Source organism: Ascidia mentula, chromosome 5, assembly GCF_947561715.1.
Source record: "Ascidia mentula chromosome 5, kaAscMent1.1, whole genome shotgun sequence".
Taxonomy (NCBI): Eukaryota; Metazoa; Chordata; class Ascidiacea; order Phlebobranchia; family Ascidiidae; genus Ascidia; species Ascidia mentula.
In genome coordinates this window covers 10,877,609-10,904,402 of record NC_138570.1, presented here as the reverse complement: position 1 = coordinate 10,904,402, position 26,794 = coordinate 10,877,609, and the positions used below count along the sequence as shown (strand labels likewise).

The 26,794-nt window shown below is 38.7% G+C and overlaps 3 protein-coding genes across 6 annotated transcripts; 1 reads left to right on the top strand and 2 right to left on the bottom strand.

Annotated features, from left to right (window-relative positions):
• Positions 1-1,067: 1,067 nt before the first annotated feature.
• Positions 1,068-7,999, bottom strand: LOC145901990 (solute carrier family 9 member D1-like). Its single transcript, XM_082989821.1, has 17 exons — positions 7,788-7,999; positions 7,417-7,513; positions 7,038-7,107; positions 6,900-6,976; positions 6,729-6,843; positions 6,385-6,502; positions 6,177-6,327; positions 5,883-6,034; positions 5,350-5,530; positions 5,022-5,166; positions 4,650-4,764; positions 4,434-4,559; positions 4,167-4,326; positions 3,949-4,056; positions 3,433-3,571; positions 2,989-3,143; positions 1,068-2,182 (listed from the first exon to the last, which is right to left on the bottom strand). The coding sequence occupies exons 2-17, from the start codon at positions 7,507-7,509 to the stop codon at positions 2,069-2,071; spliced, it is 2,019 nt and encodes a 672-aa protein (XP_082845947.1). The 5' UTR covers positions 7,510-7,513; positions 7,788-7,999; the 3' UTR covers positions 1,068-2,068.
• A 3,632-nt stretch (positions 8,000-11,631) lies between these two features.
• LOC145901962 (immunoglobulin superfamily member 10-like) lies at positions 11,632-22,286 on the top strand. 4 transcript variants are annotated; one of them, XM_082989785.1, is made up of 24 exons: positions 11,632-12,430; positions 12,564-12,737; positions 12,979-13,178; positions 13,714-14,021; positions 14,226-14,366; positions 14,560-14,754; positions 15,060-15,329; positions 15,523-15,668; positions 15,744-15,838; positions 15,904-17,731; positions 17,907-17,947; positions 18,349-18,403; positions 18,466-18,669; positions 18,725-18,900; positions 19,150-19,274; positions 19,332-19,522; positions 19,802-19,920; positions 19,980-20,075; positions 20,441-20,534; positions 20,700-20,954; positions 21,263-21,460; positions 21,607-21,727; positions 21,797-21,952; positions 22,044-22,286. In XM_082989785.1, the coding sequence occupies exons 1-24, from the start codon at positions 11,775-11,777 to the stop codon at positions 22,200-22,202; spliced, it is 6,003 nt and encodes a 2,000-aa protein (XP_082845911.1). In that variant the 5' UTR covers positions 11,632-11,774; the 3' UTR covers positions 22,203-22,286. The 4 variants fall into 4 exon arrangements, with proteins under 4 accessions (XP_082845911.1, XP_082845910.1, XP_082845912.1 ...); XM_082989784.1 differs by having other exon boundaries at positions 13,714-14,027; positions 15,907-17,731; XM_082989786.1 differs by having other exon boundaries at positions 13,714-14,027; positions 15,904-17,713.
• A 718-nt stretch (positions 22,287-23,004) lies between these two features.
• Positions 23,005-25,972, bottom strand: LOC145902902 (ephrin type-B receptor 3-like). Its single transcript, XM_082990991.1, has 7 exons — positions 25,836-25,972; positions 25,522-25,613; positions 25,328-25,450; positions 24,809-24,991; positions 23,639-23,700; positions 23,192-23,281; positions 23,005-23,058 (listed from the first exon to the last, which is right to left on the bottom strand). The coding sequence occupies exons 1-7, from the start codon at positions 25,886-25,888 to the stop codon at positions 23,005-23,007; spliced, it is 657 nt and encodes a 218-aa protein (XP_082847117.1). The 5' UTR covers positions 25,889-25,972.
• Between the last annotated feature and the right edge of the window lie 822 nt (positions 25,973-26,794).

The following is a 26,794-nucleotide window of genomic DNA, read 5'->3' as shown; positions in this document are numbered from 1 at the left end:
ATGATACCAAATAAAGTACATAGACCAAAATATACCATATATTACAAACTGTGCTAGTTTGTTTACTGTCTATTGTCAGTGGCAGATACATTAGACAAATTAAACTTCTGCAAGTTATTATGTAAATCAACCAAGCCTTTAATTTTTTAACTTTAATATAATGCAAATTATTTTAAAGTATTATGTATCAAAAAGGTGCTAAACTTTGCAACACTCATAAACCAGGTTTGCTGTAAAATTATTCTACTGAGGCCTTTCACCATAACAATGTTACAAGTTTGAAGTTTATAACTGTCACCACCACACAACCGGACATAATGTACGAATGCCAGTTATTGCACAAAAATCCAACAATAACATTACAAAAATCCCACATCAACCTTGTATGCACAATGTAAACTGATTTGCACAAACCAACTACAATCAGGACAGCTGACTGAGCCAGACAACTCATGGTCTCCCTGTGCGGCACGCGCTGAACAAACTAAGTCTTCTCATCTGTTGTTGTCTCGTCATGTGGAACGGTTTGTCACGGTTCACGTCCAAGGTTCGCCAAACATTTGCTGTCTACTGGTGGCGCTATAGGTCTGTCTGATATCCCTGTTGCCAAATGCATGGCAAACGTACCTTGACAACACAACTTTCATGTCTTTTGGTGATAATTGTTGTTGCCAAGAATCTTTAGATGCAGAAACAATCACTGAAAAAAAATCAGAACCTATGAAATACCCAAAGTTTACACTCTACAATACAGGCAAATTCTAGCAGCAGGTTGTCCATCAAGTTATATTTGACATTATAATCAATTTCTATTCTTCTGCTTTAAAACAAGCCCAATATATAGTTGTTAACAAGCAAACGATACCTGCATACAGTTCCACATTGAAATGTTATAACCGGCCTATCTAACTCTAGTGGGCACTTACGCGAAGTTTGATTTGTGTTGCATGTGTTTCCAAACAGAGAATTTCTGTTGAATGGTTTTTTCAACTGAATAACAAAAGTCCTAATTACTAATTGACAACAACATTTTTGGATTATCTCTGCTATTCTCTGTATGCTGTGCAAAACACAAACACACAATTTCACGTATTTCATAGATTCATTCACTGTTGCGCTTAAGTCGTACCTTACTAAAAAAGACAAATCGCTTTGGTACAGAAGTAATAACCATACTGCAATAAACATAACTTTGTAAATAAACCAACCAAGCAACCGAAAAGTACATTAAATGAAAAGTCAAAAAAAAAGAGTGTAGCGATTTTAAGGTAGTAAGTGTGTTTAACCGGCCAAAAAAATCACCAGATTATGACAACAGAACATAAACTTTCATTTAGTTGATTTGATGCAGCTACAAACAGTCGTTAGTTTAAAGGTAACAACTAGAAATTAAAATTGCTTCAGATTTGTTGCTAGTTTGAGACATAAGTACAGATAATACACACAAGCTTAACACCAATCACGTCATGCAGACACAGAAGAACACAAACGATATATAGCAGCCATTTATTAAGCAACTGGATACAACGTTAATGTGCAAATCTCTAGTAAAATTCATCAATTGCAGTTTACAGTTATACATTGACGCAATAGATGTGCAGGCATATAGTACAGATGTTGTGTAAAATAATTAAGTATATACTGTAAGTAACAGCAGGTTATAGTGACTAGCGTGTCAAACTACAGTTTGTTTGAGACATGGAATAAGCAGTGTAAATAAATATTTCTACTTCCCGCATTGCAAGTTAATTTGCCCCTAGCAATAGTACGGTAAAATGCGGTCAAACTTCACGCTTGTGCTTAACGCACAGTACGTGGTAGAATAGGATATTGAAGAAGTTATGCTTCATTGAACTATGGTTTTGGTTATTTCATAAAAGGAAACATGGTAACGTTTAATAAAAACATACAAAAGGTAAAAACACAATAACTGCCGAATATATCAAGCATATCTCACAGCGTTACGTACAAGTGCAGGATTAAAATCTGTTTCTCAACTTCAATCAGATTGTCCTAATCCATAATTCTGCCACAGGGAGCTTCATGTAACCTTTTTATACAGTGGTTATCATCTAATATGCATCGAGGTGTGTCGGACACGGTAGCGCCACAGAGACAACTTCCAAATAACTGGAGCTAATAACAGACTTAAGGTTGTCACGCTGAGGACTAACAGAAATACCTAAAATAAAAAAGAAATAATTAATTTTGTTTTAAAATCGTTTTTCTGCATCACTATATAGGTATTTTTTGTGACGCAAATGCTTTGTTTAACTATTGTTAATATATTAGCAGTGCATACATAATTTAGCTAATTCTTCAGTCAAATATAGTTTTTATATCACACAGATTAGTGGATTGACTGCATGCATTTTAAAACGCCTATTTCGCAAATAGTCTTTGACACATTTCTTTAAATAACCCCAAGGAAATGCAATCTCAGTCAAAACAAGCTTGCCATGATGGATAAACATCTATAAACATATTGGAATGTGAAACATTTTCAAACCGATCTAATTTGACATTTCTTTCAATCTGTTAGGAGAGAAAACATTTACTATTTTCATCACGAATTCGGAAATCCCCGTCGAAATCTCACGTGACACAATACGCCATTTTGATTTTCAACACTTACCGACGTTTGTGCGAGTTATTTTCATGGTTATGATTTGGGAAATGGGTTTAAACAAAACAATGAACTGAATAAAGTATTTGGGTTAAATAATCGATATTACGGCGTTTGCATATCAACGCACCAGGAGGGTTTGCAGAAAATTATATGTTACGGTTTAGTTTCAACATTATAACTAAATGAGTGCTACGAAAAAACGTTAGAAACATTATGGGATGAATTAAAAGGAAACTTACATCAACCTACATTCACTTTCAATTGTCAACAAATATTCTGGGAACAAAATATAAAACTTGTGGTAGTCCTGGGAGATGAAAAGGTTTAAACAGAACCAAAGTTGGGAGATTTCAACCAACCTCACGTGAAATGATTTTGAGGTGACGAGCTCGACTTCCAAGCACAAAAGAAAATTCGGAAACTTGCGCCAAACCAGAAGAAATAATCCACTTTAACTTTCGGTGTTGAGTAGGAAGTACGATGCGAAGAACCAGCAAACAGATGCAATATTTCCCTGTGCATTAACAGAAAATGTAAAGCATTGATATGATGGAAACGTGGTTCCAACACATTCACAACCATATTTGGAGGAATTAGTTATTAACAACTTGCCACGTTGGCACCCAAATTTAGCAAACTCGAAAAACAAGCAAGCGTCAGTTTGGCGAAAGGTCAGGAACGTCACGAGCTCAACCCAAGCTATTTTGGAGTGAAGCGAGGCAGACCGAAACCATAGCGAAAATTCCGACAGGAGCTGAATTACAGCGGCACTCGAATTTGATGGGAGAAAGGAACACCCATACCTGCTACGATAAACAGGGTGAGGGAAAGAAGGAGGGTGAGTTCCAGAAACACGAAGGTGGGAAATACGTGGAAACCGATGGTGGCGAAGAAGACGACGCTGAGAAAATCGTGGACGGCAAAAACTTTTTGTTCGATTGCCTGACAAGTGTAAAAAGTCACAATTGTAAGAATTCTGCTACTAACAAAATGTTTTATACTAGTAACATGCTTCTCCGAAGTTTTAAGCCAAGTGACGTTTAGTTCGAAATTTTCCATTATCTACGAATAATAGTTGCGTAGTTGACTTTCAATGTTCAACGCCACTCTGAATACAACCCTTCACAACAAAGTATTGCTGAGCAAAAGATAGCGTGTGGTTATTTAAAGCCAAACGTTTCTGTTCAAGAGGACATGCGTTCCCACGCCCACACCAGTGAATGAAGAACGTGAAAATCAATGAAAACGATTCAAACTTCGTCATGCAAGGTGGATTGAACCAAACCCTGTCTAAACAATTACCCTTAGTGCAAACTTACCGCTAGATGGGAGGAATGAGCAATCATTGTCCCAGCAACAAAGCAGCCAAGTTCCATCGATATTCCAATAAAACTGGTCGTAATTTGACTCAAGTACATCACCAACAACTAGTGTAGCAAACAATTAAAGTTACTCCACAAGGATATTTGAACGCTTTACTTGCATATTTCAAACATGCACAAAACTACCTTTAGGTTTGCAAAAAAAGAGAACTTACAACACCAAGAAGCTGAAGTTCACGAGTTTGTTGTGAAAGAATGCGTGTGTAGTGAGGCATGACCGATCTTACGATGACGATCATTAGCGCAACAATGACACCTAGTGAGCAAATTGTTTTGACCACAATAAAGGTAACATGGAGCAAAACGTCACCAGCCCTGCAAAAACCGTAAAAATAGCGGTAACATTCGAGCGAAAACAACAAGATAATAATCAAATTAGGCAAACGAAAGTTTTTCAACAACATGGTGAACACGTGACACACCCGTTGAGATTTTGTGCCAGGGCGAATCCTGGAAGAATTGCGATGATGAAACTCAACTGAATATCCTGGATTACCAGCATAGCGAGGAGTAAACCCGAATACTCGTTTCCGCCCCAGTCTTTACTGCTACCTGAATGGCGTAAAAACGTCGATGAGTGCCATATACCAACTTTTTTGTTGCTAAATAATTTAACTGCAATCACCACATGTACCAACTTGCCTTGTAGAAATCTTGTGACTAAAGGTGTACTGGAAAGAGACAGACAAGCGGAAATGAACGCACTTTCACTCACAGGTGTGTCTTTCATAAACACAGAACCGATAATAATGCCTGTACAAGAAAAGTCACATGGCGTAAGATAGGTTTCACGAGTTAAGTAAAGAAATACCTGACAAAACAGGAAATTGGTTTTATAGTTATAGTGAGCTTTAATTTTACTTTAACTAACGTGAGAAGGTAAAAATGTAGATACGTTATCCCTTTGCACACATGTACTGAGGCGTTAAACGAGCTATTACTGGCGATTACAATAATGCAAATTGGTCGCAAAATGTAAAATAATTTCTTTTCCTACGTTTAACTGTTACCTGCCAACATCATTATAATGGTTGTTAACACTGGAACTTGAACAGCGGTCTTCCAAACCTTCGCCACCAACTCGAGAGAAAACTCCATACCGGCACAAAACATGATCATGAACACTCCCAGTTCACCTATCGTCTCTATTTGGATCTAAAACAAACATAGTGAAATAACACAATAAACTTAAGAAAAGGTTACGTGTGCTTGCGATGTAAAGATTACTTGAAAAAGGGAAAACCGGTTATTTTCATTTAAGTAGCGTTCGCCGATTACCTTGATAAATTTACATACAATACGTTAGTACAGAATAAAATTGCGCTTCACGTGACATACCATTTCTTGCATGACGTTCAGCCCAGAAGGCCCCAAAATGACACCAGCTAGGATGTAACCAAACAGTGAGGGGACGCCAATCAGTTGACACATGAAGCCCAAAGGGACTGACAGAAGCAGCAGCAAGATTATTTCCAGAACCAGAACATGATCAATAAACGGTGACGTGGCGTCCTTTTGTCTAAAATATCGACAGTCAAATAGATAGCTACTTTCTATTCTCCCTATTTGTTGGTCAACATGCCATTTTAGTGTTCAAATTAAAACAGGTTTTGCAAATGGATATGCATTGATTGGCCAAATTATTTTAGCTCTGATTTGATGTCAGTATAATGATTTTACAATTGGACGCAAAGTTTCAGGCCTCTTTACTGTCACTAAATGAGTAAAAGCAATTTTTAAGTTTCTTAAATTTATTAAAAATTTGTGTGCAAAAAATATCTTGGGTTTGTTCACAAGGAACACTGTATACAGCACTACATTTAATCTTGAAAGTTTGTGTAAATTTCTGAAATATCAAATTTTTTTAAAACCTGGTTAAAATATATTTGTTATTCTTTGAATCAATCAGCATGTCTAAACCATCCTTATTATCAGCCATGTTTGCATCCTCAAACTCTGGGTACAAATTGTCCTCATTTTTTTCCTTCAAATGAACCACGGCTTCTATGTAAGCTCCATTTTGCTAAAATGTTGTTGAAAAAATATTCAGAAAAATTAGAATTGTTAACCTGGTTGAATGATTATAAATAAAGTCGGGGGCAAAGCAAAAACATTTTGTAGTGATGTGACAATTGGTTTTGTATAACTACAAAATATTTTTTTACCTCTAGTTCTTTTTCAGACATCACATTTTCGGCAACACTGTCTTGCAGTTGATCAGCTGCATGTGATATTTCCTTAAGTAATTCACTCATCCATGAACTATCATTTGCTTCGTTCATGTATTTGTTTATCTCAGTCTCAAACTCAATCATTCTTAAATGAAAATAATACATTGTAAAAAGTGTTAATTTGAATAAAACAGGTTTTTACCTATTCAAACTTCTTTCCTCTTTAAGGGTAGCAATTCGCAATGCATCCAACCGTTTCTTGCTATTTTCCTTTAACAAAGTTGAGTTGCGAAAATCCATGGCCAAAGATTGACGTAAAGCTGTAATGTTTGTTTTTTGCATTTAATATACTTATTGTACATATGCAATAACATCATAATATCTAGGTATTTCAAAGCAACACATTGTTGTGAAATAAACTAGTATCCCAAAGCAACAAACATTATCTAGTTAAGTGTGGTGTATGTATAACAAAGGTACAGTGTAACATAAAAATTTAACTAGTAATATTACAGGCAAAAATACAGCGCATTGCGGATAAAAAACCTGTTTCAGCATCTATCATGTCTTTTTCTGTTTCTTGTAATTCCTCCATGTACATTTCCAAAACATGTAGTTTAAGCATTTTCTCTTTGTCCGTCAGTAATTTACTCTGATTTACCTAATATCTTGACATATTAATAAACACCTATTTATAGCGAAGGACTTTTCACCAACCTTTACTTGTGCTTGCTTCACTCTTCCTTCGATCCGGAGTTTTAGGTTCGTTAAAGGTCGACTACTCAACACAACTTCTGTCATAAATATGAGACACAATAAGTTTTGCTGAATATGAAACATTTTAACGCAACACACTTTTTTTGTTGGCATCCAATGGAGAATTTCTTAAAATTCCTTGAACATAATGTTTTGCATCATCTTTTTTCTGTTTAGATGTAATACAAAAGTTGGGACAGTAAAGCGCAGGCATCACAAAGAAACAAAGTTTCAATATTGCAAATTTTGTCAGTTTTCATGAAACATAAAAAGCCATACAGCAAAACAGAAAAGAGCCTACACAAGACAGCTCAAATTTGGTTTGGTTGCTAAACTTTTGTTGTATTCTCAAAATGCAAAGTGGACTAAGTGTATTATTTAACTACAAGATTTGCTGTGAAAGTTGTAAGTTAGTTTCAAATATTTGACCACAGTAATTCAAACTAAGTTCAATCAAACTATACAATATAACACCTACCCTTTCATCTGCATTGCAGAGTGATTGGAAAAAGATTATTATTAACAGCCCCGAAATGGAATATTGGAAATGAGTCATCTTTGAGAACTGCATGGAACTAAAATAAGATATTTCAACCTCAAACACAATATTTGTGCACAGACTTATTTAGGAAACTACAAGCTTTCCAGACAAAAAACTGCTAACCATTGCCCAAGAGACAAGTCATTTTGGGATTGGTTATTTACCTCGTAAGCCATAAAACAAAATTTGCAAAAAAATGTTGGTTGACATACCGTATGAAGCAAACAGAGTTAAAATTTGCTATTTTTGACTGAAAATTATCGGTTAAGCCTACATTGATTGTGACAGTTTGTAACAACAACACTAACCTGAATATATTGATTTTTGATGTAGAATTATTCCATTTTCAATTTAATCGTGTTTTTATTATTCCTGACGTTTTTCTATAAACTAGTGAGCATATGGATTATTGCAAAATTGTAATGTACAAAAAATACCGGTAATTTATCACAGAATCTCAATGCACAGTACTACAAAATGTACAATTCAGCTTAGTAGTCTCTGGTGCCACACTGCTAGTTCCCCGGTTCCCTGGCATTTTCAGAAACGGTTGAGTAAAGTTGGATTCCGAAACATCCCCTTTAGTGAAGATAAAATAATATTTATTGAAAGGGACTAGGGTGCCACAAATTTTTCGACTTAAATGTCCTTTATTTGAATCGTGGAGAGTTTGATTTGGTGAATAAATAGCAAATAATTATGTCGAAAATAAAATCTTGGTTTTTGTTTAAATCGGCAAACCAAAGTGACCAAGGATTGTCACTCTCAGCAATAGTCTTACGGCACAAGAGATCTGGAGGAGATAGTAAGCGCACTTGTAGAACATCGCTGATCTTGTTGATGGTTAATTACACATGTGCGCTGCGCCGAAGTTTGAATAACTACAATACTCATCAACGGCAGTAAATGGCCAAGATGGCGTGCGAAAGATCGATACCAAAGATACCCTCACTAAGACATATAAGGAACGACAAAAGGTGAAAAGAGCGATTCAATGCAGAATCTTGCAATATTTTTGGATGCCGGTACTTGATTTTTGGGCCCAAGACAGAAATAATTTCTAAACTTGGACATGCAATGTAATTTACATTGCTTATATCATAAGGACATCAAGATCGCCGTAATGTTAATAAGGTAGGCTACGAAATAATGACAATTGGGTGGCCATTAACTTAACGACATTGCACGGCAATATCTTGGCCTCATAAATTCCGTCCTGCAGTTCCGTCCAGCAGAAAGGCTCATGACTTTCAGCAAATTCTGAAAGTATTTATGCAGATTATGATACCTATTGCCATAAGACCGAACTTATATTAGCTTTTTACAAATCGTGCAATGAAAAAGGAAGAACTATCCGTTAGATCTTATGTCAAAATTTGATTGACACTACTATTGTAGTATGTAGTTATTACATTCCAGGAATGCATTTACAAATAACGTTCTATTCACCTATTTCCCGTACATGATTTGATAAAATATTTGATCTTGTTGCGATGTTGACTTTAGGCACAAAGAACCCCTATCTCAATGTTGACGTAAGACCGCCACGTTATATATTTTGTGTCACAACAAAGCAAAGCTTTTTCCTTCCCAGTCACACTTCATTTGTAGTGGTTTAAAGGTGTGGAAATCCACAACACCCAAAAATGACACAGCAGTTCCGCACCAATGTGCGCACATGCGCAGTTATCATCAAAGAAAGTCAAGATAATGAACCGGGATACTCTTTCAAATACTCATTTTTCAATCGAGCGGAGATAATTTCAACACAACGCACTTTCAGAGTTATATTCAATGCGATGTTTTTGGAAACACATGCCCACGGTTATCCAAAGTAAGTGCTATAGTGTTTAATTGCAAGTTTAGTGTGTAAAAATTGGTTTATGTGGAAATATTTTAACATTCTCTGTAATTTTGGATATTAGTTAAACGAAAATCGCCAATACATATTTACAGTGTTACGCAATTCAGCACAAAATTAACAACAATAAATTTTATTCGATGATTTGTCAGACTGCCACAGAGTACTTCGCTAATTGTCCCCGACACATTCTATTGCCGAGTGGTATTTGCTTGGACAGGAAGGAGATATTCGGCAACGTGAAGGAGGGGTTGTAAATTGGAGTGAGCATATAGTATCTTCGCCAAATCAAATATATGCGCAAGCTCCAGTCCAACGGCGATGATTAAGTAGGCTTACCTTGCACAGGGTAAAGCCTAATTTTTCCACTTTTTTCGATGTAACACACCATTACCAGGATATTTACCGATAAGCACTTTTTAATTACCTTTCCAACTTTAGAATTCGCTTGAAGAAGTATGATATATATTATTTCCTTTTAAATGATAAGTCGTAATCTTCCTTGCTCGTAAAGTTACCACCCAGTAGGTCTCCTCCGTCTTACTTTGATAGCCGCCTGCTTGAAATTATGCTTCGAGGACTTGCAATACGCGAAATGTTTCGTATTTTGCGTCACAATTAACTCTACTGCATGCAATTCGGACATATGAAATAGTGATTGATTTAATTGAGTATGAAACTTATAATTAACAACACCTCATTGCATCCTACAATTCAAAACGGGTGAGGGACCACGAAGTTCGATTCCGGTTTGCGGAAAATGCCTATACGCAGGTTTTTGCGGTTCAGATGCTCAACCACGAATAACAATGGCGATGTTCATTGTGACGCTTCCAAGTGGGGCGATCCTTAACAGGCCACTTTCATAATTGTTGGATTGAACTGCGGGTTCGAGCGAGGCGACGCATGAAACTAGCTTTATCTGCTTCTCAAATGACGGCCCGACATCTTACTATGATATCATAATCGACCCATCGCACACGTCATACTGCAAGGTTATTTAAGGATGACTGCTGGTTAAATGCAATGCCAAGGAGGTAGCCTGAATGCATTTGTTCATCAATCAAATTTTGACGTACAGGGTGACGAAAAACAGCACGTGTGCCAAAACATGTTGTTTTCGTGAAAGTTTAGATGGATTTCGCGGCAGAACTTCTTTCCATGTATTTTGTGTCCGTGAATTTGTTGGTTGCACTAAATGCGTGGTGAAAGACGTTAATGGAAGTGGAATAGCACTAGAGCTTGTTTAGATTCAGCATACCCATTAGTGGGTAACACACGGTGTAAGTTTGCTAAAACGGCCCCGTGCTGGTACCTGTCAGGCATTTGCGATTTTAACAATGCGTGAAAGCAAATAGCACGTTACAATCTTGGCCTAAACTGTCTTGTCGCAAATCGCTGAGGCTTTGTGTTGGAACGTGTCGAGACACAAGAGTAAATATTGAAAGATATTAATCGACATCAGTTGTAGAATTATGGACAGCAAACTTTCTTAGCTCATTACGTATTAGATTACGTGCATTGCTATGTTATAAATCAAAGTCTCGGGTGGCAGTGGGCACATAAGTCTCACCAATTCGGTTTGCTGGAAAATGTTTTAGTCACTTGGAAATTCAGGAAAAGTAAGTGTCATCTCTGGGACATCTTTAATTGTGGCGATGGGGTCGACTTTTTTCTGGTGGTGCATTGATGCCAAAATGCTGTTTAGACAAGTTGAGTTGGTAAAAATGTAATCCGAACAGAGTAATTACGCCACACACATCGACAAGAACCACCAGAAGGTTAAACTGTGGCAGAGGGAGTCAAATAGTTTTCCATCATTTAACGATGGTTGCATGAGATGTGTTGACATGTGCGATGCCTCCGAAATTTGAGCGTTAAATGGTTCGCTGTAGAAACAGATAAGCATGAAAAAATTTCACGTGTTGTGCCAAATGCCAGTGGAATGTTACATTCAGACGGCCACCGCGGTGGTCTTGAAATTGAAAAGGAGCGATTCATCATGGCGGTTTAGCTTTAAAATAACGTTTACAGAGCCTGTTTATGCGGCCTCGACAGCCTTTTTCGAACCGAGGTTGAAAGAATAACTCAATTCCTTGGGCATTCCACTTCATTACAGCTTGTTAAAGTCACTCAGTGATGGGCGCACGTCGCAAGTGCTTCCCACTTGTCCCCCGTTCGCTGTCAAACTGTTGTGTTATATTGATTGCTAAACCCCATCCGAAACTGCTTTAGCTAAGTTAGACGTTTTTTTGAACTCTAGACAAGGTTCTTGTAGTCACGCGTTTGTTTTGTTGCAGATTAGGTAGATACAGTTTTGGGCATTGTTTTGCTGTGGAACGCCTGAAGGGAAAAGGAATTTATTCAATGGAGAAAGCTGTTACGCTGTGATGTGAAAAACTGATTTATTCCTTGCTGTGGTGATCTTTTGAACATGGCAGCTTTATGTACTTTAAAAAGAAGTTCATTTATTCTTTCTTCACTTTTTCTTGTATGCATTGTCTCGTTTGGAAAGTCCGCATCGAATAACGATGTTAATGTAGACAGGTCACACAAAAGACAAGTTCTTCAACGAATCGGACAAATTCTACCGAACACTTTGCAGCGAGGCGTTTCCACGCGCTGTGCAAGGCAATGTAAATGTTACAGCGATAGAGAGATACACTGCACGTTTCGACTGTTAAACCAAGTCCCAGAGGAAATACCACTAAATGTGGTGAAAATAAATCTTGCCTACAACAAAATCAAACGAATTTCACAGACAACATTTGCGGGGACACGTTCGACCTTGCGTTTTTTGTTCCTACAAAGCAACGAAATCCGATCAATTCACGGCGGAGAATTCAGCGGTTTGACGCGCCTAGAAGTGCTTCGCCTAAGTTGGAACGGAATTTCCGGAATTTTTAAGTTGTCCTTTGACAAGCTGGAAGCACTATCGCGGCTCCACATTGATCACAACAAAATTACCTTCATTCACCCTGAAGCTTTTATAGGCTTAGCTAGCCTGACTCTACTACAATTGGAGGGGAATAAGCTCACAAAGCTTCATGCGGACAACTTCGCCACTATCCGTTTTGACCAATACTTTAGGTAGTGATATAATTTGATTGTTAAACACTTTGCCTAAAAATTCATAGTATTGCCACGAGTACGGTTATTCTTAATAGGAAATTTTGGAACGGTTTTGTTCTGATTTCAAGTAAATCTTGTTCTTTTATGATAGCTTCTCGCACATTCAGCGCTTGTATTTGGGGGACAACAATTTAGAAGTCTTACCACAAGCGTTGCTACCTGGCATGTCCAGCCTGCAGCAAGTATACTTACACGGGAACCCCTGGGAATGTACTTGTCAAATTCAGTGGCTGCATCAATGGATTAGGGAAAGCAACAAGTATAGGTGGGTTGTTCTCCAACTTTCAAATGCGATGCACTGAAATAAATAAAAAACATTTTAATTTCCCAAATATATGTTTGTGTTGTAATCTCTACGTATTTGTGAAATTATTTTTTGTTTCATCTACACAGGCAACAAAGCAACTTAGTGTTTCAGCTGTCTGATAAAGCGTGTTTTGACGCATTGTTTGATTAATGAGCGACGCCATTTGTTACTGAAATTAAAACAAAGCTAAATCTCGCAGGTGCAAACGAAGTTTACTAAGGCCAAACAGTGAACCCGAATGTGCGGTTTGTGCTTCACCACCTCGCCTTCGAGGGCGCATCGTTGAACAAGTTCCCTTTGACAACATCACCTGTACCCCGCCAGATACACTTAAACCACACGAAGGAGCAGCTCACCAAAGGTTTGACGAAGACCCAACTCTCACCGAACTTCAAAACGGTTGGTAAAGCGTGACTGTTTAACGATTGGCGTGCAAGGTGTGTTTTATGTGGGTAAAGTGAGGTATTGATACGCTCTACAGGTGTGCCGACGCACACATCTGCGTCTGTCAGTTACAATCCCACTACGCACTTGATATTTACCAGGTTGATCCCCGATGGCGTGAAAGTACTGCCATGAAAAATTGTAAATTGTGGGTTTGTGATAGTCCCCTTATTCCGTTGACCTACATTATTTAAAAAGTGTGATGTTGGCAATTTCTTTGTTTTTTGCGAACTCTGTAATTTGTTGAACAATTTTTTATTCGCTGGCGTGAAAAACATTTTTAGTCAAGATATTTACGTTGAATAAATTTTCAATCTTTGCGTTTTTGTTGGCATTGACAACATGGAAAGTATCGCATTTAAAACGTATCACCCCATGAGATAAGGTGGGGTTTGTGGCCGCGCTATATTGGTTATCAGTAATCCTCTCGGTTCTGGAGCCTTCAATCTTTGTCGGTCCAAGTGACTGCTTGCCTCTATTTTACTCGCAGAGGCGATGTTGTTCAGACATGGGTCGCGGGCAAAAGAAAGCATGACGGTAAGGCTTGACAGCCCAGTCAGCTCTCTACTTCTGATGCATTGTAACGCGTCACGCGAACCCGAGACCGACACCAACATTGCAATCAACAGCAGTGTCACCTATGTCGCCTCATTCGAGCAGCTGATGACTTGCTCGATAAATTATCCTATCGATTCTGCGCGATTGGATGACATTGTGACACCTTATCTCAACGCCGCCTTACACTTCTCGGCGCGATCAAGACGGCTGGTCGACGCCACGTATCCCATCGATTACAAAGTACAAGTATGGCAATATCGCCTTTGAACGGAAACTCGATTCGTCGCGCCATTTATAAAGCGTTACCCAATTTTGGATTTGCTTCTGTTTCAGATGCGACCACCAATTACTTAATTTATAAACCCAAATAGCAAGACTGTACTTACATTTTGTCAACTGCGTAGAATCAAATAGTCCCTTTTTGACAACGCGTCATCTGTTCAGATACAAGGAGATCCAACTTCACCACTTCATCCCCGTGGCTCTGGTTTAAGAATTGTCTCAGCTTCTGTTCTTGAAGCTTCGAAAGTTATTACGTCACCGCAATTTACAATGACTATCACCTCCAATCGATTTCGTCCTGAGGTATGACAATTCTGTTGTTTTGCTGACATCATAATTGACGAACTATACACGTTTGCGACTGACAAAACTTTTCCAACAAACGCTTTTTGTGAATTTGTTCAACTAACTTTAGGTTTAGTAACAGGTCATAGTTTTATGAAAACCCCTCGGTTTAAAATTTATATACATGTTAGTGTGACCATTGTATATATAGGAACGGAAGCTTGTATTGTTGTTTCGCAATCAAGTTAATTTCCGTCCAAATGCCGATGATAACTACAAGGACAAACCTTGGACGTTGTTGGTAGAACCTTACCCAGCAAAGCAAAAAACACTCATAACGACAGTACGCAGGACTTTTGTACTGAAATGTAGAGCGATGGGGAGTCCAAGACCAATGTTATCGTGGGTAAGTGCTTTTATTTTAGTGTGATGCTCTAAAGACCGCGATGTCTTACTGAAAAGATTTTTGTGCTGGTTTGCATTCCACAGTTGAACCTTGGCGTAAATAAATAAAACACTTCAGACTCTGGACAATCCTTTGTGTTTTGAAACTTTGATAACCCCGTAAACAAACATCCATGGCGGCCGTATTGGCGCTATTTCAAAGCTTTGGCAAACTCTTAGCATAGATCTGAGCACACGTTGTGGTTTAATTTACTAATGTTAGTTTGTTGGGCAAACTTTTCCATCCTCGTGTATTTCATCTTACAGGTCCTACCAAATGAGCGCGTCATTCGGCCAGGTAGAAGAGGTGGCAGATTTCGTGTCACCAACAGTGGTCGGTTGGTAATAAGAAGAGTAAAAGTTGATGACGCGGGTGTGTATTATTGCATCGCGAAATCGATTGCAAAAAGTGGAATTGCTGAAGATATCGGTTCCGTTAGACTTCACATCGTCCAGGCGAGCAGCATTGCTGTAGAGAATGCCGTTCAGGAAAATGCAGTGATAGGAAAAAGTTGGAGATCGGATTGCACCATTGACGTAATTTTACCGCTTTTCTAGCTTGCGTTGTGTTGTAGGCTGTTACTTAGGTATCGCAGAAGTATTTTCGTAGCGCTGTTTGATAAACTTACTGCGCATAATGTTTCTTGCACAATACCTTAATTCACTGATATATATGACATTGTATGCAAACGCTATGAGAACAGTGTTATTGAACTGACTGCAATTCCAGGCGGCACCTTCTGCCACAATAGCATGGAGAACGCCATCTAGACAATTACTGCTCAGCAATTCATCCAGTAGAGATGACGAAACTGTTCATCCAGACAACTCGATTGAGATTACCAACGTTCGCCCGAGGCATGCTGGGACCTACAGGTGATTGTCCAACTTTTCTTAATTGATTTGTTTAAAGTGCGCAACTCTAACATACAATTTATTCTCCTCAAATAGCTGTATTGCCGCAAACATAATGGGGGCCATCATGTTACCCATCGATCTTGATGTAATAGCAGATCAAGTTGAAGAAGTTGAAGAAACCGAAATTGGTAACATTCGTTTACGTGTTACCAATTGTTACGTGATATTAAACTTGTTGTGTTCCTGCTTTCAGAAGATGATTACGAATTTTACAGCGAAGACTTGGATATTGATTTTGTGGTAACGCCAGATGTGCCTCAAAGAGTAACTTCCACAACATCCAATTTTCCAAAGTTAAAACCTACGGTGCCCGCAATTCCCAGCACCTTTTCTTCAACCAAGAAATTCGTTTTTATTTCGTCAAAGCCACAAATACGTTTTCCAAAAGTTACTTTAACGCCAACATTAACAAGTAGGATGCAGACACCCAAAACAACAACAATGCCAACGGAAAAAACTACAATAAAATCACCTAAACATGCGGTGAACACAACACCACCAGCCACCGTAAAAATTACAGAAACAAAAAGAAAAATGGCTGCAACCATTTCAATCGCAACAACAGAATCTACGACAACAAAAAGTGCTGCATTTTCTGTAATGCCAAAGACAATGTCATCGACAACTCAAAGCACACTAACAGAAGGGACAGCATGGTCATCAATGAATATGAATGGAGGTATGGAAGTGACAGAAGGAACTAATGAGGCTCTTGAAAATCAAACGTTCGGAATTACGACGGCAGCCCAACTGGAAAACAAAGTTGGTCCAAAACCTGACAACACCATCGGAAATACAACACAAAGCACCCGAGCAAGTTCAAGTACATTAACTGATCGTATACAAAGCGAAGAAGTAAAAACAACTGTGCAGACACCTGATGCAACTTTGTTTGTTACCGAATTACCATTAACCCATGCCACGTCAGACAAGGGAATTGTAAAATCTGCGGAGTCATCGAAACCGTCGCTGGATACACCAGTGACGTCAATCCCAAATTCTCCAGAGAAGGTTTCAACAACATCCCAAGGTGGCCATGTGAAATTAACCACCGACCATGATATTTTGAACGACCAGGTAACCATACACGACAGTAACTCTGTTACAAAGGTTGCTGTTGTTCAGAACGTTTCATCAAATCAAGATGCATTAGAGCTAGTTACGACATCAACCCCTGACCCATTGTCAATTATTGTGCATCCAAGCATAATCGTTCCATCAAAGACAGGAGTACACGGATCAACAGACAACAAAACAACAACCAACGCAACATTTTCAGTGGATGAAGCAAATGTCATGACTAATTCAATTTTTGCGTCACCGGTAAATGCTCTCCCTGAAGTGGAAAGAGTACCAAGTAGTGCCGAGTTACAGGAAGAAGGCAGCGCAAGTCGTATTATTTGGTGGAACGCAACAGCTGCATCTATTTCCATTGCACCAAAGGAGAAAGTAGATACGGTTCCTGACCAGGCAAGCAGGACAACAAACACTCCGATAAACAACATAGAACAAAAACAAAATACATTCGTGACAAACAATGGCCAGGGCAATATTAATCGGAGCAACGGAATTGCAGCCACCGACATTTTTCCGAGAAACGCAACCGCTCGTCCGAAAATGCAATTAAACGAGACGAGGTTGTATAGGGAGGGAAGCTTTGTAAAACCAACTGAGTTTTCAAGCGCTCAAAATGTCGCTCCACGGGGAGCAGAGATTGAGACACAGCTCGATAGCGACAATGAAATATTTATCAACCAGGAAATTCCAGAGCAAAGGGCGTCTGCTTCTGACCTTGGCCTACGTGACTCCAACTTCTCGATGGTTGCAGAGGAGAGTTTCTCGGGTGAATTCGATACCGCTGACTCCCCTATATTAACCTATCCATCAATAGTGGCACCACATGGTGGCTCTGTTGACAGGAATATCACTAAAATCGTTCGGGAAGCACCGGGATTGGAACGAACCGTGGATACAGACCGAGTAGATGTTCAAGCTGATGCAAAGTACGTCGTAGAAAATGGGTAAAATTTAAATTTTTGGAAGAAAATGTGTGTTGATCGTTGCATTTGGTACGTTTATTGTTTACCAGTAATTTTTGTTTTACTCAACGTCGGCACATTCTGCTTTAAATCATACATATTATAGTTGGTTGCCATATGTCTGTTTGATTTTTCAAACAGCATTTTTTGTTTTAAGGCAAATGAGATGGAAGAACATTCCACTCGGGGACAACAAGGGTAATAAAACAGTCGGTAGCGACATTGAGAAGTTTTGAAACTTAAGTTTATTGTTTGATTTCTGAAACGTTAATCAACGTAAATCGTTATCTGATACGGTGGTAGAGATCCCCTACGTATGTGTGATGGTTGCCTGGCAAGTTGTGCGCTTGCGCACCAGTGTACCTTGGCCACGTGAAACCACTGAGCTCCTGTAGCTCAGTTGGTAGAGTGTTATTGGGCCTGGTTCGCCAAGGGTCGTGAGTTCAAACCTCACCGGGAGCTTGATTTTTTAAATCTTGCTCCGACTTGTCAGGAAAAAGTGGCTGATCCAGCTAGGCTGCAATGCCTGCAAACCTAATGATCAACGTAAATCATTGACTATTTAACTTCGCCATAAAACGCTGTAGTTGTTTTTGTAGTGAAAGATGGAAAGAAGCAAGTCGACATTTTGGAAAAAGAAGTTGCCCACCGAAGGTAAACTTGCACAACTATAAACTTCTTGTGTATTTTCTAACTCACGCTGTAACCCCACACAGGCGTAAGGAGACCGTGCAATATCGGACAAGCAACCTGATTGCTAACTACGGCGACTCATTGGAATTGCAATGTCCCTTCCAAGGCGATGGCACGAACGCTGTCAACTGGACATTTAAAAGTCATGAAAAGAGTGACGGGTTATTTGACGAGAATCTAGCGAAACTAGGAACAGCCGGTCACACATCGAAACTTTTCATCTCGAGGTATGTTGCTTTATAACTTGTAGTCGTAGTTGGAAAAAGTGTAAAACCTTTACAGTTTGGGTATGATGCACAATGGAACGTTCACATGTGAGATGATAAACAGCACACAAAATTTTATACACGAAACAAAAGTGAGCATTCGTACGCTGTCGCCACGGATAATTACCCCGATGGTTCGGAGGTTGAATGTTAACCACGGAGACTCAGTGAACATTACGTGTCAAGCCGAAGGTATAACAGTGACTATATCATTTCTTTCACGATGCATCAAACTCGTGTTTATCGATATTTGTAATCACTCCCCGTTATACTGAAATTGCCGTGACGATTTTCACATCTTACCAAAATAATCAAAACTTTTAATCTAATAAAATGTTACTAATAAATTGTTCTTATGAGTTGGCCGACAAACGAATCACGATTAATATAAATGATTTGATTGTTTTAGGAAAATACTATATTGGATATTTTATTTTAAAGGAATTCCCAATCCGGATGTAAGCTGGTCGTGGCCTAGAATAGTTGCCACCAGGAACAACGACTCAGAATCATCTTCCCTGGCAAATGTTTATTCTTCTCCTGACAACGTTTTGCACATAGAGAAAGTAATGAGATGTGCTTTAGGTAAACCACCCACTAAATAACACTGTTTTATTTAACAGGCAAACGAAAACGTTCAAATTATGTTTTTGTGCGTCGCTTCAAACGCAGTTGGCCGAACACTTCATGAGTTAAATGTGATCGTTGTTTCCTCTCCACCAATTATAACAAGTAAACTAAACAAAGTCGCTACTGTACTGGAAGGAGATGAGGTCACATTTGAGTGCTCTGGTGAAGGTATTCCGAAACCAAGGTATTGACCAAGAGCAGCGATAACGATAAGCAGGCATTGTCAAACCTAGATATAATTCGTTTTTGAACAAATAGGTTTATGGTCTTTTCCAACTTAGTTTTTTATCTGAATTTAATAACAACACTTTACTCATAGTTTAGTTTTTATATACAATACGCTTCCGTTCCACTTACACGCTTAATGTCGCAACAGCTTTGGTTTATGTAAAACGTGATGATCCTTAAGAAATAATGGGCACATACCATTACAACCAATTCAGTCACGACAGTTATTTTGCAGAATGTCGTGGATTCTTCCTGAAGGTCAAGAACTCTCCAAAACAGACAACATCAATGAAAGAATTCTTATCCTTCACAATGACACTCTCGTGTTACGAAATGCGTCTCGGGAATTGCGCGGTATGTCTCTTATCTCTCTTTGAAAAAAAAACATAACAAACAAACAACCATATTTTTAGGACGTTATCGCTGCGTGGGAAAGAATGTGGTCGGACAAAGTTCTGCCCATGTTACTTTAATTGTGTTGAACAAGCCGCAAGTTGATGAAGGACCAGGTATGTTCTTCATATACTTTCTTTTTACACAAATATTACGAGCAGAACATAGGAAAATGTCTATCTATGCCGCGAGTACGAACTGCCAAAGCTAGGTAAAATGTCCGCTGCATAAAAAATTAAGTGCCATTTGACATACCATTGAAGAGTAGCTTATCGTTATCGTGTTTGAGATTTTTTTGCGGCAAGTAATGGACGTTTCGTGTTTCATGCCCCGAGGTCAATATCCCCTTTCATAACCAATCTGATCGTTGAGAAAACTTTAGTTTAACCCATGGGGCAAGGTATTCTATCGAAAATGTGGTCGAGAGTTACTTCATCCTATGTCTGGTATATTTTTACTATTCATCTTCTGTTAACCTTAGTGTTGATCGAAGCCGAGCCAGCCGAAGCGCAAACCAAGCGAATGAAAACTTCAGAAATCATCAGTACTCAGAACGGACCCGAAAAAGTTTACAGGTGTGTTTTGAGTAAATGCTGATTGATATTAGAAAGCAATTTCGATTTTGTAACAAAATTTGAATAAAGACCTTCTGAAGCGTGCACACGTGGTTCAATGATCTGGAGAATTTGGAAACATGTCGTTTTGTTACAAACTTTCTGCTTAAACATTTTCTTCTGCAGGTCCAGTCTTCAAAGAATGGTGGAGGAAAGTGTTTTTCTTCACTGTCGGTTTCCACACGATCGAAAACATCGGAGCAGGTGGTGGCGGTTTCCCGGATCAATAGAGTGGCGGCTTCCCAACGGGGAGAAGGCTAGCTTTCCGTTGCCTGTACCCACTTGGAGACACAGGACACTTTATAATGGAACATTACGCATCAGTAAATTGACAAGGGAAGACAGTGGAACATACACTTGTTTGGCCCGCAACAAGAAAGGGTTTGTCGACTAAACTGTTTATCATTTGACATGTACATACTTTACACGAAAGTGCTCTTGAATTTTAGTGACCATCTTTAATTATCGAAACAAATTGCCACACAAAATGTTTTATATGACATTTTTTTATCATGTTAAACTAAACTTTTAGTAAACTTACTTGTGTAAGTTACGGAAACAAACTTTTGCACTTATTTTATGTTAAAAATCATCAGCTGCGAACAAGAAAACGTAACGCGTTGATGTGACAATCAGTTTCCTAAGAATCCAAAAGTTTTCTTCCAACACGAAGTATTTGTGTGTATTAGAACGACTCGCACTGAGGTTGATCTTACAGTGGAAATTATGGCTCCAAAAATCAAACAGCCTCTCTCTAAATCAATAACTATCGGAAAAAACAGAAAAGGGGGCGCGGAGTGCTCAACTTCGGCTGGAAATCCCAAACCGCAAATTCGTTGGACGACACCGAACGGAAGGACGTATTCAGCTGGTTCTTGGGGAAATGGGTATAACCCTTTGTTATTTTGTTTCACTCAAGTTGGCAAATATTTCACGGTTTGGGGTGTTTTATGTTGATTAAGTAGCTATAAAGCATTTATAAAAACTGGTCTCTGTAAGTAATAAAAATTTTAACACAGTTTTATATTTTTAGATTTTACATAAAGCCAAACGGCGAACTTGTGATACGTAGCATGGCTCTTTCTTTTGCCGGCAGATGGCGCTGTGTAGCATCGAATGTTGCAGGCAACGCAACGCGAATCGTTACAGTTAGGGTGAGCAAAGATCTTTTAATTGATTCATGCATGAACATGGACTTGCTAATATAAAAAACTCTTTTTTAGACTCCACCATTTGCACCTAAGATCAAACGTAGTAGATCATGGATGAATTATGTAAAGCTGGGAAGGACAATTACAATGGAATGCAGTGCGGTTGCCGTCCCTCCCCCGTCTTATTACTGGGTATTGCCGAATGGAAGGAGGGTGGTGGACAATGGGGTTAGATAAGTTTTATTTTAAAAAACTAGAGAAACTAATGCCATTCCTAACAAAATGTTGGCCTTTACATTGTAACGAACTCTGAAAACAGGCGGTTAACCGAAGATCGAGACCAGGTATCACAATGCTTCGCAATGGTACACTTACCATTAGAGGAGCTGCGTATTCCGATGACGGCTTCTACAAATGCTTTGCAAGCAACATGATGGGAACGTCCGTGAAAACCATCAAGCTCCGTGTTTATCGCTAGCTAATTATGCGTATTAAGATCGTATAAAGTATTTCAGTGGCATCGGTATATCATCTCATTCATACCTTGTAAAATATAGACCATATCGAACTTTGTGCTGATTTGAAAGATGACTCAAAAGGTTTTAAGAAGTGGTGAAAAATACTTCTGAGAATTCGGTGATCACAGTAAAATAAGAATTTAATTCCGTTGCTAACTTGGGACATACTGCCATATATGCAGTTATAGAAAAGTCTCTATATTAACGTTTTGCAATTCTAAGATGGATAAAAACATGGAAAATAAACAAAAGCTCCAACATGTGAGATTGTAAGACACTTCCACTCCAGCTCCAATAATTGAAAAATGAAAGCTTTAAATCCACGTTTAAATAAGGCTTGTGGGCAATCACTTTCCAGTTCGATAACCCAGACTAGTTAGTCAAACAGCAACCGGTGTATCGCACTATTCTTTTCAAGTCGTTGTTCAGACGACTTGGCGGCAAAAGCTCGAACCGAAGGAGCAATATTTACATAAAGCTACCAGTTTACGACTATGGGCGTCAACCGAAATGCATTTTTCTGTGGTAGTTAGGGTGACATTTTATGTCCATACGCGCTTTTGTTGCCAAGCACAGGTGCAACGCCTCCCCTGTTTGCAGAACGTGATTTGGACACAAATGTTCTTACACATCTGCGGGCAGAAAGCGTCACCATGAACGGCCTAAGTAGCGCATCCGTTAAGGATTAATCTCAACCTTCGGGTTTTAAGCGGGCGGCTCCTTTCCAAGTGACGCGAGTCCAGTGATTTATCGATGTGGTTTCTACTCAACGTGTTGACGAACTTTTATTATATGGGGGTAAATGACGCAACGATTCTAATGACAATTACGCACAGACACAGTTTACAAACATAAATACATATGTTATAGGTATTATATTGAGGACAACAAAAGTTTTAAGAAATTGAAGCAAGAGGGTCCGGCGAGATGGAACGCGGTTTGAACGTACGTACTTCATACAGGAAAGATACCTCATTCCACTTGCAATGCCTTTCAGCATTTGAATGAGTTGAAGAACCGTTAAAGCGTCGGTGTTTTTCTTTAAAAATGTGTGTTTAAAAAATTATATGTTGTCGTTATCTTCAGTATACTGCTAACAGATGAAAATTTACAAATTGTAGCCACCATCTACAACACGAATGTGGATACAGTGATATTTGTATTTTTATTCCACATTAGTAACGGTATTTTCGTACAAGATCAAAGAAACACTTTTACGTCCCACCATACAATTTTGTCTTTTAAATTGATACTGAAAGGTTTTACTGAAAGATATAAGGCCGCACAACAAAATCAATTTCTTTGCGCGGTTTGTCCTTATTGGGTAAAACGTGTGGTCAATCTGGCGCATTTCCTCGAACGGTTGATTCGAAAAGGAAGCTGTCAAAATGGTTACCTTCAAAAAGACGTCAAGTGATCCATTCTCCATGAATTCAGTCACGATCATCTGTGGTCGGCCTGCAAAAATCATACAGACAAACGTCAAAGCAAGTTTACTTCCAAGAAAACGTAGTGAAAGTAAAGGTGCGAAGTTGAGTGCGATGAAGCTGGCTATCAAATGGCGAGTTGCCAGCAGTTTAGTTTAGGATTAAGTGTCGAGCGGGTACAAGTAAACACATCAAGCGAAACCTGGACGTTGGTCACGTAGTAAAGGAAGTTCACAGCTGCGCAACAAAAATGGATATTACCAACCAAATTTATGCAGGATTATACGAATCATTTTAACTAATACTCGAAAATTATATTTGAGTAGATTGGCTGCGCAAAGGCAAGTTTAATACTGATTTTCAGCTCGCAAACAATAAAATATTTGATATATTCAGCTGCATAGTTTGCGTATACGCCCCTCCGTCCATCAATGAACTTGTTGAAAGGGTAAGTATTTGCGGAATCGCGATACGATCAATAAATACCGGTGACTTGCTTATTGCACGTTGACGGTTCGACGAGTGGTTAAACAGTCAAAAGTCCGTTCACCTTGCAACTGGTTTGGTCGCCAAAAGTGCGAACCCGATTTTTGGCGAAGATAACCGTCTGCCATCAACCAATATCGCTTCCGCCTCTCAGACCATAGTGAGTCACGATTGTGGGACAAACACCTCGAGGCGGTTAGATGCGTCTTACGCGGATCAAGTAATTTGCTCAAAAAAATCTCGCTGTGTTGGAAAGGTTGTGGGAGCTTCACAATCAGATAAGGTCGAAAACTTCTTCTGCTCGGCCGCACTTGCCGTCGCACTGGACGAACGCGTAAATACGCGTGACTCAATGACGCGTTTAAATGCCACGGCGCAAGTTCACTGCAGTGACACGGGTCAGCTAGGATTGTTTCGTAACAGATTATGTGGAGCCTGAGTGGTTTTTGAAATTGCGAAAGAGGGTTGCATGTTTGTTGTGTATTCATTGGGTAGTTTAAGCAAACTTAAAATGACAAAGAAGATGAAATTGTGAAAGAAAATGTCACCATCCTAATGAGAGTAAATACACAAATAAATAATTGGGAAGTGTGAAATTAAAGATGTCGTTTGTAGGTGGATTTGTTTGCAGGAAAACACATTAATATACTTACTTCTGGTGACAACACCCTTGAGTTGCACGACGTTCGGATGAGAAAACTGTGCCATTGTTGACGCCTCCTTGAGAAAGTTGAGTTGATCTTTTGCATCTGCTCCCTGCTTCAATCTCGTCACAGCAAAACAAACTTCGTCACTTCCACTGTGAAATGATCCTCTACAAACCTCCCCGAATTCTCCTGAAATATCGAGAAAAACCTTGTGAATGTAACTCAAAGATCGACCGAGCTGTTGGAAGCACAAGACGGAAACCAAGTTTTGCCACAGTTTACATTGAAGTGTGTTTAAGTATAAAATACCAAGCCGCAAAGTAATCCGTCCAAAATGACATTTTTTGGGACCAGTAAAGTTTCAAATAACAATGTTGGTCGATTGATTTTACTTTTGTCTTAAAATCAGACAGTTTGACAATATTATATACACGGTATCATTGATATACCTCGTACATAGTACATTACCCCCCAACAAATGAAGGAGGCGAGGTCAATTTAATTTAATTTGTCATCTAAACCTACCTTGACCAATTGTTTCTTCGATTGTTAAGCTGGAAATGTCTATTTCACAAGAATAATCACGAACTGCTTCATGAGGGTCGGGATATTCCACATAAATCCGATTACCGTTCGTCGGGATGTTAACTGTGAAAGCACATCCTATGTTATCGTGGGAATAGTAACAAACTGATATAAATAACATCAACAATGCAAACCTATCAAAGTGTCGTCCCTGGAATTGTTAAACGGGATTTTTTCGTCAGATGTGGATTCTTTGCTCATACGTTCTATGATCTTTGATTTTTGTCTGTGGACAAAAAACAGAAAATAGAGTTATTTAACTGTATGCACAATTCCTTAACTATTTTTCAAAATATCCTGCATGTTATTTCATTTACAACAACCATTAGCAAAAATACAGAAGCAGAAAAATAACCAGGAATATAACTGAATCGCTGGGATCAAAACAGCGTAAATGTACAGAAGGATATTTATTTGTCTAGTTTTACTTTTGTTATGAAAGTCTTACCCAGTGTGACTGACAAAGAACAGCAAACAACAATGACAAGATACGTTAGACATTGTAAACTGTTAGTTGTCGTTGATGCTGTTTCATTTTTGTTCTAATTAGTGGTTTTATTTTTCCGAAGTCAATCTCAGCAGAGCTCACATGGTGCGTCTGTAGTTTCGTTTATTTCAAGCATGGTTGCAGCACAAAGTCTAGCTTTATTCTACATGGTTTGATATGAAGCCTTACAAGTGAAGAAAATAGCGCTGGTATAATACATCACGAGAAAATAAACACATTTCGACACTTAACACTGACATGAGTTGTACACTTCTTTCATTTACATCAGTTTCTCGACATGCAGTACTTAACAGTATTCAAGTCCAACTTGTACATGTAAGTTCGTGACTTTCAAATCTACAGTTTCCAATAAATTATTAGCCAGTGGCTATTCTTCTGTTTTCCATGTGAAAACGATCAACGTCACCTAATCCGATTATTGGAATTCTTGATTCATACACGGAATGAAAATAATGCAAACACAGGTGTCACTGTTTGTTGACGCTTTTTGACTAAAACGGAATTTTCGTATTATTTGTTATTGTCCGCATTTTGAAGCTGGCCACATTTGATGCACATAAAAAATATTTAAATATAGGAAATTTTTGGATGAACTTTTAAATACTAGAAAAGAATTAACAACTCCTGAGACATTTAAAGCTAAAATCCTTTACCATGATGTCAGCATGTCCTTGCGTATTGCCAGTTAAACCCTGGGTATTGCATGGAGAAAATATACATATTTTTTTAAGGGTACCGTCAGGTGGCAGCAGTGCGCTTAGTTGTTATCTGGAAAGTATGTGATGTTTATTTCAATGTACTGATGTAAATGAATTTTGCTTGTTTCATACAACCTTCTATTTGGCATTAGAATAATCAAGTAAGTGCTACCAAAACACAAACAAAACTGTTACATAACC